This window comes from Colias croceus, chromosome 25 (assembly GCF_905220415.1).
Source record: "Colias croceus chromosome 25, ilColCroc2.1".
NCBI lineage: Eukaryota > Metazoa > Arthropoda > Insecta > Lepidoptera > Pieridae > Colias > Colias croceus.
In genome coordinates this window covers 4093549-4115278 of record NC_059561.1, presented here as the reverse complement: position 1 = coordinate 4115278, position 21730 = coordinate 4093549, and the positions used below count along the sequence as shown (strand labels likewise).

Genomic DNA, 21730 nt, shown 5'->3' with positions numbered 1-21730 from the left:
AGTCATTAATTAATCATTATTTTTTAATAAATCACGATTTCAGATAATGGATTAGCGTTGGGGACCTAATTGGGGGGATTAGTATTTCCAAATGTAGGTAATTTTATTTTCCTATATAACATCTAGATGTGTCAATGTCATCCGTTCTTGGGGGAAAGTATAAGAAATCCTATCCATTTCCTCAAAGTTCAGCAATTTCTACAGGTAATGTAAAAGTCTATAAAATAAATATAAGGAAATTACGACAATAATTTTATTTATATGAACTCCATAGACATTTTTACCTTATCTGAACTAGATCAACTAATATCCGAACTTAGTGTAATTACCTTGAAAACAAGTAAGAAGTAATCGTTTTATTTTCCTAGGTCTTCCAAATAATCAGCTACCAGCCGTGCCGACGGAAGCCCTGTCGAAACTATCTTATTTGGACCGATTGGATCTCTCTAATAACAAAATCCACTCATTGGATGCTAATTCTTTCAAGGTATACATAATATATTCAATTATTAAAGTAAATTTAGTTCAATTTGTCAACCGACATCAAAAAAGGAGGATATTTATATTTTTTGGTTTTTATGGCATTCAAATGCTTTATAAATATAAATTTATAAAGAATAGAAAAAATAGAAAAAATTCGATCACGAGGCGGGACTCGAACCCGCATCCTTCGCGCCATTCCGGGGCGGATGCCTAACCAACTCAGCCACTCGTGACCCGCCCGAGTAATCGAATTTATTCTATCCTTTCAGTTTTATGTGTCTTAAGGGACACACCGCGCGCCATCTATTGAGATGATTTAACAACCATCTCAACCAATATGAAGCACTTTTCAGTGAATACAATATTGTAACGATGGAACACGACCTTTTCTTGAATTTATATTTTTTGGTTTTTATGGCATTCAAATGCTTTATAAATATAAATTTATAAAGAATAGAAAAAATTCGATCACGAGGCGGGACTCGAACCCGCATCCTTCGCGCCATTCCGGGGCGGATGCCTAACCAACTCAGCCACTCGTGACCCGCCCGAGTAATCGAATTTATTCTATCCTTTCAGTTTTATGTGTCTTAAGGGACACACCGCGCGCCATCTATTGAGATGATTTAACAACCATCTCAACCAATATGAAGCACTTTTCAGTGAATACAATATTGTAACGATGGAACACGACCTTTTCTTGAATTTATATTTTTTGGTTTTTATGGCATTCAAATGCTTTATAAATATAAATTTATAAAGAATAGAAAAAATTCGATCACGAGGCGGGACTCGAACCCGCATCCTTCGCGCCATTCCGGGGCGGATGCCCAACCAACTCAGCCACTCGTGACCCGCCCGAGTAATCGAATTTATTCTATCCTTTCAGTTTTATGTGTCTTAAGGGACACACCGCGCGCCATCTATTGAGATGAGGATGCGGGTTCGAGTCCCGCCTCGTGATCGAATTTTTTCTATTCTTTATAAATTTATATTTATAAAGCATTTGAATGCCATAAAAACCAAAAAATATAAATTCAAGAAAAGGTCGTGTTCCATCGTTACAATATTGTATTCACTGAAAAGTGCTTCATATTGGTTGAGATGGTTGTTAAATCATCTCAATAGATGGCGCGCGGTGTGTCCCTTAAGACACATAAAACTGAAAGGATAGAATAAATTCGATTACTCGGGCGGGTCACGAGTGGCTGAGTTGGTTAGGCATCCGCCCCGGAATGGCGCGAAGGATGCGGGTTCGAGTCCCGCCTCGTGATCGAATTTTTTCTATTCTTTATAAATTTATATTTATAAAGCATTTGAATGCCATAAAAACCAAAAAATATAAATTCAAGAAAAGGTCGTGTTCCATCGTTACAATATTGTATTCACTGAAAAGTGCTTCATATTGGTTGAGATGGTTGTTAAATCATCTCAATAGATGGCGCGCGGTGTGTCCCTTAAGACACATAAAACTGAAAGGATAGAATAAATTCGATTACTCGGGCGGGTCACGAGTGGCTGAGTTGGTTAGGCATCCGCCCCGGAATGGCGCGAAGGATGCGGGTTCGAGTCCCGCCTCGTGATCGAATTTTTTCTATTCTTTATAAATTTATATTTATAAAGCATTTGAATGCCATAAAAACCAAAAAATATAAATTCAAGAAAAGGTCGTGTTCCATCGTTACAATATTGTATTCACTGAAAAGTGCTTCATATTGGTTGAGATGGTTGTTAAATCATCTCAATAGATGGCGCGCGGTGTGTCCCTTAAGACACATAAAACTGAAAGGATAGAATAAATTCGATTACTCGGGCGGGTCACGAGTGGCTGAGTTGGTTAGGCATCCGCCCCGGAATGGCGCGAAGGATGCGGGTTCGAGTCCCGCCTCGTGATCGAATTTTTTCTATTCTTTATAAATTTATATTTATAAAGCATTTGAATGCCATAAAAACCAAAAAATATAAATTCAAGAAAAGGTCGTGTTCCATCGTTACAATATTGTATTCACTGAAAAGTGCTTCATATTGGTTGAGATGGTTGTTAAATCATCTCAATAGATGGCGCGCGGTGTGTCCCTTAAGACACATAAAACTGAAAGGATAGAATAAATTCGATTACTCGGGCGGGTCACGAGTGGCTGAGTTGGTTAGGCATCCGCCCCGGAATGGCGCGAAGGATGCGGGTTCGAGTCCCGCCTCGTGATCGAATTTTTTCTATTCTTTATAAATTTATAAGGAGGATATTTTCAATTCGACTGTATTTTTTTGGTTTGTTTTTTCCTTATTATAAATAACTGAATATTATTACTACCGATACTGAATATTATGTTCAACAGAAAAACACTATCAAATTGAGAACAAAATTCTCGAGTTTATTTACTTTGTACAAATAATGAAATCTAAGTAATTATAATTAAGTACCTACACTATTCATAAATAATACAAGAGACTTTTTATTAATAAGATAACAATTTCAGGGTATACAAAACCTTACCTACTTGGATATAAGCGATAACCAGTTAACAAGTATCTCCCCTGAAGCCTTCAAGCCGTTAATAAAACTATCAGTTTTGAGGTTAAGAGGCAACTTGCTTAAGGTCGCCGCTTTGTCGTCTCTGAAGGTAAGCAATTTTAATGAAAATATCATTTTATACAATATTATAGAGATCGATAAGCTTCTTAACGTGAATAAATGGATTTTAGATTAAATTTAAGCGGTTTTAATAAAAATTGGTAAATGAAAGAGTACATAATAACTTCAACAGAACAAAGAAAGATTATCTAAGTTTAGATTCTAATACTTAAATTAAATTTTTAATACGTAATAATATAAATATGAAGATCTTTATACTGCATTTAAGTAGATATTATGTACTGCATCTTAGTAAATTCAATGAGGCGTTCCAAGATAAGGGGATATTATAAACTATATTGTATACAATATACATATGCATAATATGCATTGCAATGTAGCGATTCAAAATGAAAAATGTACAGAAAAATCCAATGTAGAAAACCCATGGAGTATCCATGTATTCAGTATTATGTTGTGTCTAAAAATTGTGTTTCTAAATGCAAATATTATTATAAAGCAAAATTTAGAGAAATGGGAGATGTCATCACCATCAGAGTAATTAAAATTTATAATTAATATGCAGCCCTTATTTCAATTCATTTTATGCCTACATAGTTCTTATAATTAACATGTTAATGAAACTTTATAATATGCCTACTGTTAAATAAAATTTATTTCCCTTTTTTACTTTTATTAACCATCCCTAGCGCCTACCTAACATTTATATCATACTAGACTTCATTACTTCTCCAATACCTAAAATTAATAAATATGCGAATTTAAAGCACGTTCCCATTCCGGAGGTTCTAGTATAGTGATCAAACCATATATCGAAGCTAATCCTACCTGCATGTACTCTTGAATAATGTATGAGCCTCAAATACTCTTGAAGTAAGGCAAAGGCAGTGCTTTGTATGAAGATGGTATGAAGATTGAACAACAAGTTTCTTGATATTAGGTGCACTTCTGGGTGGCTCATGTTGTCCTAGTACATTGCAGCCACACTATGTAGACAATTCAATTTAGGTTAACGTCTTGTTAGTATAGATAGAAATAATATTTTCAATATCTCATACGAACTACGTATGATTTTTGAAAAAATGTATTTCGAACGGAAAAGATGTTAAACCAACTATAACATTTAAAATAGTATGAATATGAGTTAGCTGTTCGCTAAATTAAGATCATTAATTAGTACGGGAGCTAGCAACGTTAAAAAAAAAGTCATTTTAGTATAGTTGGGTTTTTGATATACTGTTTCTCTTGATATTTCGGTTAGAGTCCGGGCTGTCTGGCTGGCCGCAGTGGTTGCGTTTATTAGTGCGCATCTTATCTGCACAGGAAAATATCCTTAATTTAAAGTCATTTTTTAACGCGTAATTTTTAATCGTTTGCCTTTAGATAGATCCATCAGACATAATTTTTTTATTGCAAGACGTTTTTTTCGTTGTAAAATAGGTGCCATACGCAATTTTTATTTCAAAATAACTAAAATGTCATCGAAATAAGTGAAATTACATCAACATGAGTCCGCTTAAAAGGTAAGTAATAACTTTATTATTTATATTATATTATCCTTTTTTAATACTTATATTGAATAATTAGTAAACTAATATTTTTAATAGATGGTTTCATATTTATTACACTTTTGGGTATAAATATGAATTTGATGATATTTGTATTTTCTAGTGCTTGATTTTACGCGAGTGATATACATTTTGAAATTAAAGACTTGGGAAAATAATACAATGAATAAATCGCGTTTAAAATCCGTTAAAAAGTCTTTAATTTCTTGATGAAATTTGGTTTTTATCAAGTTTACATTAACGTCCTATTTGAGGTTCGTTGGGAAAAAGGAGGCGATATGGTAGATTGTTGCAATAAAACTGTAAATAGTAAATGAATATTATATATAGTATAAGTAACACAGTGATTACTTATCCTTCACTGGGACTCATGTTGATGGAATTTCACTTATTTCGATGATATTTTAATTATTTTGAAATAAAAATTGCGTCTGGCACCTATTTAACAACGAAAAAAACGTCTTGCAATAAAAAATGTATGTCTAATGGATCTATCTAAAGGCAAACGATTAAATATTACGCGTTAAAAAATGACTTTAAATTAAGGATATTTTCCTGTGCAGATAAGATGCGCACTAATAAACGCAACCACTGCGGCCAGCCAGACAGCCCGGACTCTAACCGAAATAGCAAGAGGAACAGCATATCAAAGAACCAACTATACTAAAATGCTCACTTGTCAACGTTGCTACCTCCTAGAATAAATTTATTACCTACTATAGATAAAATATAAAATATTACATTATAGAATGACTTAAATTTTAATTTCAATAATGAAAGTGACCCCGCATTGTGAAATAATCCCCAAACAACATAAAGCTAAAGTACTAAAGTTAACCCTTCCTCAGGGAGCGAAATCGTTAAAAGAGTTGGACGTGTCAAGTAACGCGCTAGAAGGGCCTGTGGGACCGACAACTTTGCCGACACTATTGGTCTTGGAGACCCTGCACCTGGCCGACAATACCTTCGCGAGTATACGGCGTGGCGCGCTGGCTGGTAAGTTTTTTTTTTCTTTTTTATTGTTCATGTTCGAAATTCAAATCGACCTCTTTGGCGGGAAAATAGAACAGATAAGAGTTGTGGCAAGATGTGGCGCGCTGGCTGGTAGATATATTTGTTTTTCTTTTTAAGCTTTTTTTTAACTATAATAATTTTCAACAATGTAACATCTTGGGTGTTTAACGCGGGAAAACAGATCAAGGAGATGAAGGATGAAAAACATCAGCTTGCTAGGAGACTCGACTGAAAACTTGTAATGAAAATTATACTCAATACGTAAAATACATCTATTTTATACATTTAAAATGTGATAGACATTAAATTTAATTTGAAACTTATTGTTAACGTATTACCATTTCTAAGTTCACTGGATATTCCTAGCAAATTCTCAACTAGATGCATCCAGTATTGGTTATATGAACCTTAATCAAATTCTCTAGAATTGAGTCAAGTTGAATGTACGAGAACTTCGTCCTTGTTTTTGATTTATATTTTAAACGTTAGCGGTTAGATCATTATCTAATTTTCTTTTCTATACAGTTATAATAGGACATAATTTATATTTTAGAAACTTTTATTGCAATTAATGTAAAAAGAAGCTAAGATATGTTCTCAGAATAGAAATCGAGGGTAGAAAGAAGAGTATTTATTAATGTAAGAAATAAGAAATATAAGAATAAATAATATTATAAATCTTTTATACACCTAGAATGTGAAATATAATTGCGAATTAATAAAATGCAAATTATAACATTTTGATCACTTATTATCTCTAACTTTTAAATCTTGACTGCCAGCAAATTGATCTAAAGTCATAGATAATTGTAATCTATACTAATATTATAAAGCTGAAGAGTGTGTTTGTTTGTTTGAACATGCTATTCTCGGGAACTACTGGTTCGATTTGAAAAATTCTTTCGATGTTAGATAGCTCATTTATCGAGAATGGCTGGCTAAATATCATCACGCTAAGACCAACAAGAGCGGAGCGGGTAAAACCGCGGAGCACAGCTAGTATTTATATAACCAAAAACATATTTTGTATTCTGACTATATTTTCCACATCCAGGCTTAGCAAATCTGACACATCTGAACCTGCACAATAATCAAATAGATGTATTGGAAGACTACGCGTTCCGACATTTGACAAATTTGTCCCACTTGGATTTGTCGCATAATGAAATCGTTTCTGTTTCAGGTGGGTTGTTTTTCTCGTTTATTTTTTTTCATATTTTAACTATGAATATCTGTAGGATACATTTTATTTCTGAATAGCTTTCGGCCAGCTGCTTCGATCGATTTGTCTTAAATTTAACAAATAATATTATATTAAAACTTCCTTCGAAAAACACTCTATCTATTAAATAAACTGCATAAAAATCTATTGCGTAGTTTTTAATACCTAAGCATAAATAGGGACAGATAGACAATGGGAATTGACTATTTTATACTATGTAGTAACGAATGGCGTTATAAATCTTGTTAGGATGATGTTTATTATTTTCCTTGTTATAAAGGTAATATTTTAAAACTATAGAGCGAAGAACTGAAATTGCGTAGAAGGTATAGTTTAATGAACTAAAGCATTGCAATAAAACACTTCAAAATTTCATATTCAAAAAAGTAAATTACATCAAATATCTGTTCTCAGAATTTCAGGATTCAGTTATTGGCTCTCTATTGAATATTTCTATGAAATACTTGACCGGTTCTTTTACTTGGAAATTGATATTCAAGATTTTTTCAAATATAAAACCTAAATCTGATTACGTCCGATACTTTATTGTGATATTACAAGCGTTTTGTAGGAAGTCAGAGACGATTCAATTTCCGATATAAAAATGGTATTGGAAAGGGGTTCGTAAATGAGATTCTTAATACGAACCTTGATTACATGGATGTTAATTGGGAGAAATTTCTAACGGTTTAATATGTTGCCTTTTGGTTGGTCTTTGATCGTGAGGGATTTTCGATTTAAAAATGTTTCAATTTGTAATGTGTGCTTGTTTATTTTAATTTTGATTAATGTTAGAGCGTGGTGTGTATTTTGAAAGAAAGGTAGCAAAATAATTAATAGCCTACTTTTGGTCGATTTTAAATGATATATTTTCATATACGTAGTATAATATTACTTAATCTGTAGTTGCTTATTCAATGTCAGTATTACTCGTATTAAATTTTATTTTATAATATTTATTTATCTTTCAGTATTTTTATAATAATTATTATCATATTCTGTCCTTCATAAGTTATTATTACTCATGTTTCTTCTAACAAGCGATCTACCAGTACCTGTAATTTTAGCGAAATTTACATAAACCTAAGCAGATACTAAAACAAAGTTTGCTTAAGTGATATAATTTTTTTTTAATATGTAGGTATGAATGTATAGTATGAATAATTTGCAAGCTGTTAATAACGGCTGAACATTCTGGAAAACTGAATTGTTAACATCTCTGTATACCGTGTTTTTGGCAAATAAATGAATTTGAATTTGCAGGAGCATCACTAGCGCAGCTAACAAATCTAGTGCACCTAGATCTATCTCACAATTTTCTCCGTTCTCTCTCCGCTGAGCCGTTGAAAACTCTCCATCAACTCTCCGAGCTTTTGTTACATGATAATGACATTTCTATAATTGAAGACGGTGCGTTAGCTCTGCATAAGGATTTGAGCCGGTTTACTATTGAAGGTAAGATTTAAAGATACTTTATAATTTTATATATTTCTAGGCAAGAATTATCACGTACCTACCTATAAACATAGTTTATTAATTACACACATCAATTTAATTGAGTTTTTTACAGATTTAAAAAATAATTGGTGCTCTAGGTTCGTTTTAATTTATTCGAAACGACGGGTTAGTTAATATTAAAGTGAATAGATTGCGTTTTAAATTAGTTTAAAAGTATTTGATTTTAAAATATATGGAATGAAAAGTTACGTATTCAGTATCAAAATAAGAAAAGGAATCAGGTAGCTACTACGAGTTATCATTATTTAAAGAGTTAAAATTTAGCATTATAATAACTTAACGAAAATGATAAAACTTTAGCAAAAAGAGAACTAAATAAACAACACATTGAAACACGTAAATCATAAAGTTACATGAAATCAGCTCATCTTACATTTAAATCCATTACAACGTAAGAAATATATCCTACATTCTAACTACGCGCGCTTATTCCTTGGATGAAAAGAAATTCAGCCCTATTTGCATAATTATACTGACAGGGTTGACACCTTGATGTTTTTATTTTTCTCGGGAATCCCTTTAATCTTTCTGTCACATCCTTGCTATACAATAAGTCTATGATTGAAGATAACGCTACAATGATACTGCTACACTATTGTATATAATGACGATACAATGACATGCATCTTATAAGATACATACGAAAGAAAAGGATGGGAATTGTATTGAAAGATTTGGCACAAATAGTTAAATGCCGCTTGTTCTATTGATTTTACCTAGAAATCGTAAACTTTATGTATTTGATACTAGTGTACACTGTACATGTTACAAATGTAAGCTTAAGACGGCACGTGTTTAGAGCATTTTGCAATCTTTACTTTGTAGGTAACCTTCCTAAATTTTCTTTATAGTAGTGCGTTTTGTTCGTTTGATAATAGACTAATTATAAGTAATTTAGCCTGTGAATACAAGTATTTATGTAAATACAAGTTTCTCAGTTGTCATCTTTTACTACAAAAGTTTGTATATTAAAACATCTGTCAATCTTTATGTTAAATACTTCTCTAGTTTCGTCCAACTCATCCAGGTTAAAAACAATTATAGCAAGCGATAGCAAACATACAGTCACATTATAATTATTTGGTAATAGTGTTGCATTATACCACAGACTAATAATAATATACTACGGATTATACCTACTCGTTAAAAATCGTTTCACTAGTTTCTCATTTAAAACAAGAGTATAATAATATGTTCATTTTTGTTCGCTATTCCCTGAAGCAGTATGTACCATATTGGTCATTGTGCGTCGGTATGCCAAACCCTTTGTTGGAACGTCGGAATAACACCCTGTTATTACCATGACTCTTGTTATCTGCTATAACTTATGGGTTTGCTTATTGTTGATATGGTTTTTTATGAGCTTACTAAAGAAATATTACTGCTCATAAAAATTATTTATGATATGTCTAAAGGAGTATGGAAAGAATGATAATTACGTAAATAATTTTTTAAGATTTATATTTTCTCTTGACAGTTGTGCAGAACACAACATATTATTAGATCGTTAGTTGTGTCCGGTTAAAAAATGTACAAAAATGCTCTTGTTAAAAACACTGCAAACCTTTAACGTAATTCAAGTCACATATATACACTCTTTTATTTCAATACAATCGAGAGCAGCGAAAGACAATACTTATACCGGACGGTAAAATATAATTATATTCACTCATTGAGTTGATTATCTCTGAAAAGCACTCGATTTTTAAACACAGTAGAATTCACGGATATTTCCAACTTTCCATTCACAATTACTGAAGCCTTCATTAAAATGCCGATGAAATCACATCGTTTCAGAACAAAAAGCAAAAAGTTCGCTACAATCGTTTGATGATCGTTAATTTTAATTCCAACCCATTTATACTCTCGAACTCATAAAGATAAATTCGTTCTCTTTCGCAGATAATCCGCTTAATTGCGATTGCTTAATGGCCGGCTTTGCGAGGTGGTTAAGGGAAGCAAAAAATGTGTCTCAATCTGATAAATCCGCTGTGGTCTGCGCGACTCCACCCCACTTGGAAGGCGCCTTGCTATCTCGCCTGTCCAAGAACAAACTCTGTGATGATTTCGACCACGTTGACCCTAAAGTGGACGAATTATACGACTATAATAAGGTTATAGAAAACGCCATAGATGCAGATAAAGATGATGAAGCTTATGGTGATAAACGAGACGGTTTGGATGATGATATGTATGATGAAGAAATGGACGTACCCGGTGAAGAGGACTTGCCGATATCGCAATCAAAGGTAAGGATAGCAAACGTATGTATATCTTAGCTTTCAGTAGGAACATGCTTATTACTTACATTTCAAAATATGATCCTTATCATTTCTGTACTTGGATGTGTAATGTGTAAGATAAAGTAGTCATTCTTCATAAGTTTTTTGTGGTATAATTCTGATCGGTTATTTACTCCTGTAGAAAAAGTACAGTATACTATATTATGCAAATGCATAAATGGTGAAAAGCTATAGTAATAACAATAGTTGGACATATTTCTGGTGTTCATTAAGTGGTTTTAACTTAATTTTCTTTAAAAATAAACTTCGTCTTTATAGATTATGGAATCATGGAGCTTTCGTTGATCAAATAAAAAATTATGGGTATGTGCGTTAAAAACGTAAAAATATAAATAGTAAAAATTGTATGTTCATCTCACCGTTGGTTTAACAATAAGGTTAAAACAATATAGCATTATTATTCAAGCATGAAAACTTTTTATCATAATATTGATTTCATATTCGGGTACATGTAATAAAGTAGGGTTCCCTTTGCCAAGCGTAGGTCAAATGTTGGTTTATAAATATTTGCTTATACATTTGTGTCATACAGTTATTTTGTAATAATTATATTTTTATCGTACTTTAAAAATGTTCAATCAATGTTCTTCGCCACAAGCTGAATTACTTAAAAAAGGTCAACATCTTCCAATAATGGTTTTTCTGAAATGCCTACGAACCAAATCAACATAGGTAATAATATATTTCTGTGGGCCTGTATCTTGGATATAGTTGGCCCTAAATCTTAGTGCAAAGGAAACTATGGCTTGCACAAACTCACAAATTTAAAGATAGTATTTTGGCATAAAAATTGCATCTATTTATAATTATAAAACCTAGTCTGTGATTAAATACACAAAATGTATTTAGAAATTAATATGCTATTCGATTTTGAACCTAATAGCGTACCTACAGTTCCATCGTTAAAACCAATAAATTTCTTCTAATATAATTGGCTTTCGACTGGCTATCTAATTTTTATTAACCGTTCAACATCGAAGAGTCTTAATATAATTAGTAGGAGGACTAAAAAGGAAACCGCTGCACTGCGCAGTTTGCTATAAAGATTTCTTTTTAAAAATATTAATTTGTGAAGGAAATTTATTTACACTATGAATAGTAGTGATTGAGTTGGTTAGAATCTATTGAAGAGGGATTTATAGAATTTATTTTATATTGGCACGTTATGAGAAAATTTGCAGTATAGTTAATAATAATTTGCTTCTAAAATTTAAGAATTCAGAACTTATGAACATATTTTTTAAATCAGTAAGTATTTTTTGTGTTTATCCTAAATAGACAAACAACAATTTTGAATTGGCTTTTGTTTTGATTGCGTTAATGTGAAGATGTTTAGATTTCAGTAGCCATGCACCTAACAAATATTTAGAAAGATTACGATTTTTTCCAATTTGAATAGCAAGCTTTTTATAATCTTATTATCAAGTATACAAAATAAACTTGTTTTACATGAAAAATTATACAAACACATATTCTAGGTTCGTTTACTTGACACTTGGTTTGACGACGAAGAGGTCCATCTCACATGGGCAGTTGACCCTCCATCCACTCGTCGGTTCAGATGTACTGGGGTCACAGCGTCTAAAGGAGGGGGTCTACCGAAACATATCGCCTGTCATAGAGCACCGCCCGCGAATGTGATACTGCGTGGTTTGAAGATTGACCCCCTTGAATCGTATACGTGAGTACTTTTTGTTTATTTTATACTAGCTTTCCACCCGCGGCTGCGCCCGCGTTTTCAATGAAAAACCCGCATAGTTCCCGTTCCCGTAGGATATCCGGGATAAAATCTATCCTATATGTTTATCCAAGTTTCCCTCTATGTGTATGCTAAATATCATTGTGATCGGTTCAGAAGTTTTTGCGTGAAAGAGTAACAAACATACACACACATCCATCCTCACAAACTTTAGTTAGTGTAGTAGTAGGATAGGATAGTAGGATAGTAGGATTAGTAGGACTTCAATACAGTTTGTACAGAAGAAACCTTACAACTTCTTATAGAAATAGAAAGAGTACAGTTTATTTGGCAGCATTATTACTTGCTGCAGCTATGAACTGTATTTAGGAATTAGGTGCTACACTAAGTGCTGATTTACACAGGGTCAGTAGACAAGTCAGTCGCGGAGCCGAGTTTCGGCTTAACTGTTTACTTAGACTTCAAGCCTCTGTACTGACTTCAAATCTGTTTACACAGGGTTTTTTTTCGGGTCAGCACTGATTTGCCTCGAATTTGTAGTCAGTTACTGACCCTGTGTAAATCAGCACTAAGGTTAATAATAATTGACAACTACTAGTGTAGGTACTTTTCTAGACTACAAATATTTGCTTCGATACAACGGTCAGGCGTAGCAAATTTAAAAATATATATCTGCAGGTTTCACGTACAAATATATAGAATATTATATAGACTAGCTTTCTGCTCGCGGCTTCGCCCGCGTTTTCAAAGAAAAGCCGCGTAGTTCCCGTTCCCATGGGATTTCCGGGATAAAACCTATCCTATGTGTTAATCCAAGTTACCTTTTATGTGTATGCTTAATTTTATTGTAATCGGTTCAGTAATATTTGCGTGAAAGAGTAACAAACACACACACATCCTCACAGACTTTCGCATACAAGCAACAGCTAGGTATACAAATCTATATAATATAGTCTACAAGGAAAGAGTCGCGGGCAAGAGCTAGGCTATATTATAATATTAATTCGTGTCGTATTATTATTGATTTTCTATGAAAAACATTTCACTGAACTATTTAATTCGGAAAGCTTTTGAAATTGTAAACCACAAATAAAACGAAGGGACAATGTTATTGTGAACCTGCAAATAAAAACATGCTCAATTTGATATCATGTATTATTTCATGAAATATTGCTTTAGTTAAAATTTTGTTATTTTTTATTATCATCACAAAGGAGCTATTGATTCTTATTTACTACCTTTATTAGCCTATGCATTAAGTACATAAACACGATTTACTTACCGCGTGTCATCATAATATTATAATGTAGTTTTCTAACCTTTGAAATATAAATAACCAAATTATATGCACATGATAATAACGCAGGATTTAGCTGTATTAATAAATTATTCACAACCAATCCAAAACATCCACCAATATTTAAGAAATTTATCGTATAATCATTTCGATGCAATTCTATTCACTATTTCATCCTTTCCCTATTTTTGTTTTTTTTTAAATTATCTATCTCCTTTTAAAAATACTCCTTATAAACAGGTTCTGCATAGCCCTCGAAGAGATGGATCTCAAAGACGTGCCAATGTCGTTGGTGTTGGGATGTGGAACACCACAAGCAGTGAGACAAAGAGCAGCATACGTGACCATGAGGACGTCACCGGTTACACTGCCACCAGGACCTGATATACGGTAAGGTTATAATTTAGATGATTTGAAAGTGCTTTTAAAATATGAAGTGTTTAGAGATAATTAATATTATGATATCTACGCTTGTTTCTCGAACCAATAGACGAACATGATTAAAGTTTGCTGATAATATCAGTGATGCCATAGAAAATTAGTAGCAAAACAAAATTTACTCTATAAATTAATGGTACCCAAAGAATATGACTATACTGTAATATTAATATTAATCTTTAATAATTCTCCTTTCCATATATAAATAATTCTTCCTTTCATCCTGCAGTATGGTTCAAAATTAATAGAATTGACTGTTTTTCGGAAGAAAAGTTTAACAGAATAAAATTCCTTTTAGTTATAAATGTGCTAATTATTATTCTGTTTCAGGGTCTCCGAAGTACGCTCGAACGTAACAAGTGACGGTGTATTGACAGTTTTAATATCTGTAATGGGGCTACCATCTCGATCCCAGTTTGTATCCAGATCCCAAAGACTGTCCACTTCTGATACACCGTATTACCCTATACACAACTGCTATGTAGTTCTAGCAGTTTTATCCCGAGGGTCTTTAGTAGCTCAAAAGGATACACCTTGCCATGAAACTTTAGGCATAACCATGGAAGGGTTTATTCGTGGGCCTTATGAAGTATGCGCTACCATATCACAGAATAAGGTTGACGATACTCATCCAATTTGTATCGTACCACAAATGTTAGAACCATTAGGCTCTGAAATAAAATCTGGTATGAAAGGATTGAATACTGCGTTGATTGGCGTGGCCTTAGGTCTGATGATTATTGTAGTAGGTTTAGTGTGGTTTGTTAGGAAGATGTTGAAGAAGCCTGTAGATTTCCAACCCCATAGATGTTTCAGGTCAGAACCTGTACAGGAAGAGAATACTAGAGCTAGTTATGTTATGCTCACGGCAACTTCTAAAGTTTGAAGCTATGTATGTGGCTAATCTATTGTGATTGAAAATCATTGTTTGACTTTGTTCGTTACAGAATTATTGTGCCTTGTTTATTATGTTTAAAACATTTATTACTTCTTAACAGTTTAGTCAGTTGTTTAGTTATGTTAGTTTGTAATGTGTATGAAAATGTGCCTACTACGATGGTATCTAACCAGAACATATTCGCTTAAAGAGAGCAGTAATTTCTATCAATAATAGACTGTTGTAATAAAATCTGCTTATCATAATTTTTTATCTATCGGCCAGATAGAATAAAAATAGTTTAGTATAACTTATTTGAGAGAAAAAATGAATCAGATAAATGTATAGATGTTAACAATTATTTTAACCATAATATTCTTCGGTTATCTATTTATAAACTGTAACAATATATTTTTACTCATTGTCAATGCAATTAATATTAGAAACGAGAACTATTTTTAATATTTGAATGTCATTAATGTATTTGTTACCGGAAATAGATGAAATCAAGGAATTGTATACAAATCCTAGGAAATGTGTACAATTCCGATACTATTTAGGAAATGTATAAAATATTGTCTAAAAAAATTATTAAATATCTTAGGAAATGTATAATTTTCCTCGGAATGTATACAATGACGGATTACATACATTTCCGTTGACATATTCATTAACTAGATTATTTCATTTAGACCTTTCACAAGAATAATTGTTAAATTATTCGTGTCAAGTGTTATGAAAACTTATACTAGAATTAATTATGTAAATAATTATCTTATTCTATTAATAGCCAGCTTAATCTTTTCACGGAACTGAGATTTGCCAGTTTGTAAACACTGATATATACTACTTATTGAGAAGTGTCTTGAGATAATACAATTAATTCTGAGTAGTCGTTAACATAATCGATAGTGTAATCTTTGTTGCTAATAGTAATATATTTCGTCATGACTGAATATCATTACTAAAATATGGATTTCGGATTAACATATATCTTCTGTGAAGATTAATATTAAGCTAATAATATATTAACACGAGGCTTTGAGTTAATATTGTATAGGATCGTTTTTGTTTTTAATGATTTCGTTTGTTTGCGGGTAGTTGTAATTTTTGAAGTGAAACTTCTTTATCGGAGTTGGAAAAAAATTTAGTGTAACATTTTTTCGCTACGCGTGACAATTTTCCGTTACGCGCCATCTTTTTCTTATCCCTACCACGCGTGATTCGACGTATTTCTGTGAAGTTGCATATAGTAAATTATTTTTTGAAAAATAAGGTGATAAAGAAGTTTCACTTCTTACTTACGTGTGTACACGCACACATTTTTCTATTTATGAAGTTTGTTCGCAACTGTACATTTGATTAGAACTTTGGTTCTGCTTTAATTAGAATGTAATTTGTGTAAATACGTAATAAATTATGAATTACATTTTTTATAAATAAAGTTTTAACAAATTGAGTATAATGGTGTTTTATTTACCTATATAATTAGTATCTCCTAAATTATATATTTAACTTCTTTTGTAAATTGAGAAAAAAATGATAAGTAACTAGGTATGCCTCGTTTGTATTTATTACATTTAATTAGTCATATTTAAAAATTTGAATGAATGAATGAATGAATGAATGAATGAATGAATGAATGAATACTTTATTTGCACCAGTAACAAAATAATAACAAAAAAACACAGAAAATAGAAAAAAAGTACAAAAAGGCGGCCTTATCGCTAATACAGCGATCTCTTCCAGGCAACCTTAGGTCAAGGATCATGAGAATTACGTAATATATTGAGGTCGATGGTGCACAACACAATTTATAATAAAATTATACATATATACACATAAGAATATACTATACATAGTTAAATAAATGAGTATACTACATATTAAAATAATATACATATACACACAAATATACATTTCATAAAGATAAATAGTAATTATATACTTGCTTTTTGAACTCATTCAGTGTCTCAGCTCTTCTGATACTGTCGGGCAGACTGTTCCACAGCTTGATAGCACGAACCGTAAAGGAGCTATCATAGAAATTAGATCTATGAACAGGAACATACAACAGGAGTTTATTAAAGGATCGTGGGGAACGGGTGGAGGAGCTCAAGAATTGGAAATTACTTTTTAGGTAGGAAGGCGTGTTTGGACAGAAAAGGATGCAGTACAAAAGGTTAAGGATATGAGAGTCCCGGCGGAGTCTGACAGGGAGCCACTTGAGTCTTGTGCGGTATTCACTAATGTGATCATATTTACGTAGACCAAAAATAAATCTCACACAGAAGTTCTGGAGACGCTCAAGACTATCAAGTTGGAATTGGAGGAGATCAGGATAGGAGACATCTGCGTAGTCAAACAGGGATAGGAGAAGGGACTGAGCAAGAGCAATTTTAGTGGGAATAGGTAGAAAGTTTCGGAGTCGTCTGAGAGAGCCAGCTGCTGCAAATACTTTTTTCCTCAGTTCTTTAATTTGATTTGTCCACGAAAGAGTTTCGTCAATAAAAACACCAAGACTCTTAACGGTGGAACTGTATGGAATGTCAGTGTTATTTATGCAAACTTTAGGCATAGAGGACCAATCAATTTTAGATATAAGCGACTGACTCCCAATAATAATCACCTGCGATTTTTTCGGATTAATGCATAGACCATGGTCGCGGCTCCAATTACTAATGGTACGTAAATCATCATTCATGAGTGCTACTTTCCCACTTAGGTCTTCAAGTGATGAATGACAATTTGAAACATAAACATTAATTCTTTAACAATAGCAGAATGAAGAGTCATCATTGGCTGATCCAAGCGCATAAATAAATAAAATAAGTAAAATTAGAGACGATTACAAATGAGGAGTTAAGTGACACTTTTTAAAAACAATTGATATATCTAGTACCCTGGTATAGGTACCTCTTAGGTACCTATAATATCAATTGTTTTTGGAAAGTGTATTGTTGTATTTGGTTTATGATTGGAATGGGCTCAATTAAATAATAATATTATGGAATTAGACGATTTTTATGACTTACATAATTAATTTTATGTGCATTGTCTGCGCGGAAAGTCCGTTGTAGATAGACAGAAGTCAAATGTCAAAAGGTGCGTACGCGCATGCGATGATATTTATAAAATCTGATTTCTTAGTTGTTAATTAACCGCCATGGAGTGCGGACGTGCTTTCTGTTTATTTTTAACATTGTTTATAACGTTATCGTGCACAGAGGGAAAAGTGTTTACAAGATGTCAGTTAACAAGGGAGTTATTAAAAACCAATTTCCATCAAAAGACGTTCCTTAGCAACTGTAAGTATATTATGTAATAATAAATACATATTAAATGTATATATTATCTTCTTTGTAATTATCTATTGTTTGTAAAAACTGTCGATGCTAAATTATTGTATCGCTTTGTATCGTTACAATATTGTCGGGTTTTTCCCTGTCGAAGTTTTGAGTGTAATTTGTTTTAATTTGTTTTTATGTCGTTTCATTCATGTTTTTTTTTCATTTGACCCTAGCCTCTATTGTTTGCAAATAAACGTATCTAATAAATTCAATAGCATTGTTGATTATGCATAGATCATGCTATTTAGTATTTTGGTTTAATAGTGAACTAACTAGATTTTTATTTTTTCTATTTGGATACTATTCCGAGAATTATTACTCGGAGGCTTAACGTAATTTTCGATTTTTATCTTTAGAATGCGTGTTATGTTGTAAAACATTAGAAATTTAAATTAGCTAGCTGTGCCCCGCGCTTTTTCACGCATTGCTCCGCTCCTATTGGTCTTAGCGTGATGGTTTATTGCCTATAGCCTTCATCGATAAATGGGCTGTCTTACAGTGAAATAATTTTTCAAATCGGACCCGTGATTCCTGAGATCAAGCAAACAAACAAACAGACTTCAGGTTTAATATTAGTATAGATTTCCATATAAATCTGTCATTTTGAGTGGGTAGAGTCAAGTATATAATTTCATAATCATATGGGTCATTTAGTCAACATAAAATAATTTGAACTGTATTGTACAATGTAACATGTACATTGTACAATGTACATGTTATGAAGATATCTAAAATCTACATGCTTTGATGCTATTTTTAAAGATTTACTTATCGATGTTTCGCGCTACCAATATTTTGTACTAAATTTAAATTATTCTCTTGCTAAGGCTCTTTTCGAGTTGATTCAGGATAAACGTAACAAAATGCTTGTTGCTTATGAGTACTGAGTACCTACTTCATGGAAAATACATTTACAATTTAGCTAAACAGTTTTTGTTAAAAAGACAAAAAGTACGTTGCGATTGAGGCAGCGATGTAAACATTTTGAAGGACGAATATTTGCGTTATTGATAAAGATATTATTTTTAAACAAATAACGCCTCGTAGTTCTCAGAAGTCATCGTTGTCAGTCATTAACTGATAAGGAGCAGATTTTTTATGTAGAGTAGTCCTTATTTTTTTCTTCGATCATTTACATTTGAGTCTCTGATATCCGTTCTCCGAAGAATTATAGTTATAATATACTAGCTTTCCGCCCGCGGCTTAGCCCGTGTTTTCAAAGAAAAACCCGCATAGTTCCCGTTCCCGTGGGATTTCCGGGATAAAAACTATCCTATGTGTTAATCCAAGTTACCCTCTATATGTGTGCTAAATTTCATTATAATCGGTTCAGTAGTATTTGCGTGAAAGAGTAACAAACACACACACATCCTCACAAACTTTCGTAAATTTTAATAGAAGCACACACGGGCTAAGAGTACCTACCACATGATATGAATATAAAGATTAAAATACCAGGCCACAAGATACCGCAATCACAAAATAACAAATATTAACTTCTGTATTGGTATCTTACTTATCAATGATTCTGTTTTGTTTGAAGTAACGAAATCAGTAAACATATTCAGGTTTTGCTCTGATTCCGGGCTTGTTTGTTCAATTTGTTTTTAACCGACTTCAAAAAAAAGGAGGAGGTTATCAATTCGGCCGGTATATATTTTATTAGCGGAATATATTTTAAATCTTCTATTAATAATAACTTTATAAATTATAATTACAGGGGTATGTTTAATTGAGCAAGAGAGCGGGAGGAATACATCCGCCATGGTTGTGAAGTCAACAAGAAAGCAGTATTATGGATTGTTTCAAGTATGTATTCATCTTTGAATGTTCTAAATTATATAAAGAACTAGCGGTCCGCCCCGGCTTCGCCCGTGGTACATTTTTACGTTTTCTCTCCATAAGAACCATCCTCATAGTCATACTTCAAGAAATGTAATAAAAAAAAAATTAACGAAATCGGTTCAGCTGTTCTCGAGTTATGCGCTTACCAACACATTTTGCGATTCATTTTTATAGATTATAATAGGTATACCAGCAAATCTCTCAGAGGTTAATCTGGAATAAAAAAACTATATAAAAATACGTAAATATGAATTTTACGTAACGTAAATATGAATTTTTCATAATGAGATATCAACAGTTATAACATAATATGTATGTTATAACTGTTGATATCTCATTATGAAAAATTCATATTTTATTGGATTCGTGGTCTACCAGCACGCCTAATTTTATCAAAGTCTGTCAAGCATAATCAAATCCAATTTTTATCAGTATCCATTAAATACTACACAATGCTTTTATATGTGGTACTAAAAAGGTAAATAGATAGATAGATAGATACAAATAATGCCTTAGAAATGTTGAATTTGTGATAAAAAATGATGTTATTAGTGCATTTCAGATAGGAAATGAGTATTGCAAGGAAGGTCGCAAGGGAGGCAAATGCAATGTTGCTTGTGAAGGTAATTATATATTTTTATCACATTTCAAAGATAAAGATCTTAAGGTTACCAAAAAGTGGTCATTTGATATCAATATTGAATCTTTTTCCTTGTTTGAACACGTAAATATCGATTTGGGCATAACTTTTTCCGTCTGACTGCTACCTATAAAGATTGAATGAGAAATCAAATTAAGTTTTATTTTATGCCATTTATATTAAATTAAAAGATATATAATGCATCAGATCGGATCAGTACAGTATTTTTTTATATAATTATTAACCTTCAACTGGATCCTTTAAATCCTTTAGGGGTTTTAAAATGCAAATTAATGCCGGCGATTTAGCATTAATCATAAAATTTAGGTAATGACAATTATTGCATTAATAATTTATTTGTCATTCCTTTTTTTCATATTGATTTTTTTTAACGCTAAACATGAGCAATTTCACCTTTTTTGATACAGTAACTTCGTGCTTGCGTAACTGCGTGCGTAACTTGTGCATATTGTCTGCATATTAGTGATTCTATCAATGGTATAAATTATTGTCAATATGTTTTTTCAGCACTCCTAGACGATGATATAAGAGACGACTGCGCGTGCGCACTGCAAGTGTTTGAAGAAGAAGGCTTCAAGTATTGGTCGAAATGGGAGAACCGATGTAAGGGGGAACGGTTACCTGATATTGAGAAGTAAGTAAAATCTTATATTTTAATAGATAACCAGAGGGAGGCATTTTAATAACATTTATAGTAATAACTACGAGTCAAAAATCCGACTATTACTAAATTATAGTATTGGTGAAGATATCTGATAATCTGTGTTGATATTCTTCTCCTGTCCATACTATTAGAAAGAGCCTTATTATAATTTATGAAATAATAAATGTGTATACCTGTTCGTAAAATTCAATTTTTGAT

At 32.4% G+C, this 21730-nt stretch overlaps 1 protein-coding gene across 2 annotated transcripts in view; it reads left to right on the top strand.

Annotated features, from left to right (window-relative positions):
- Positions 1-21506, top strand: part of LOC123703135 (toll-like receptor 4) — a 68908-nt gene extending 47402 nt beyond the window's left edge. The window contains exons 4-16 of one of the 2 annotated variants that reach the window (XM_045651034.1): positions 369-487; positions 2961-3104; positions 5493-5640; positions 6713-6841; positions 8144-8335; positions 10301-10647; positions 12180-12382; positions 13938-14087; positions 14466-14724; positions 18242-18320; positions 20083-20171; positions 20770-20830; positions 21376-21506. In XM_045651034.1, coding sequence (XP_045506990.1) covers positions 369-487; positions 2961-3104; positions 5493-5640; positions 6713-6841; positions 8144-8335; positions 10301-10647; positions 12180-12382; positions 13938-14087; positions 14466-14724; positions 18242-18320; positions 20083-20171; positions 20770-20830; positions 21376-21506 — 2051 coding nt within the window. Of the gene's footprint in view, positions 1-86; positions 205-368; positions 488-2960; positions 3105-5492; positions 5641-6712; positions 6842-8143; positions 8336-10300; positions 10648-12179; positions 12383-13937; positions 14088-14465; positions 16218-18241; positions 18321-20082; positions 20172-20769; positions 20831-21375 lie in introns of those variants that run through there. The other variant, XM_045651033.1, reaches the window with a different exon arrangement.
- The last annotated feature ends 224 nt before the right edge of the window (positions 21507-21730 follow it).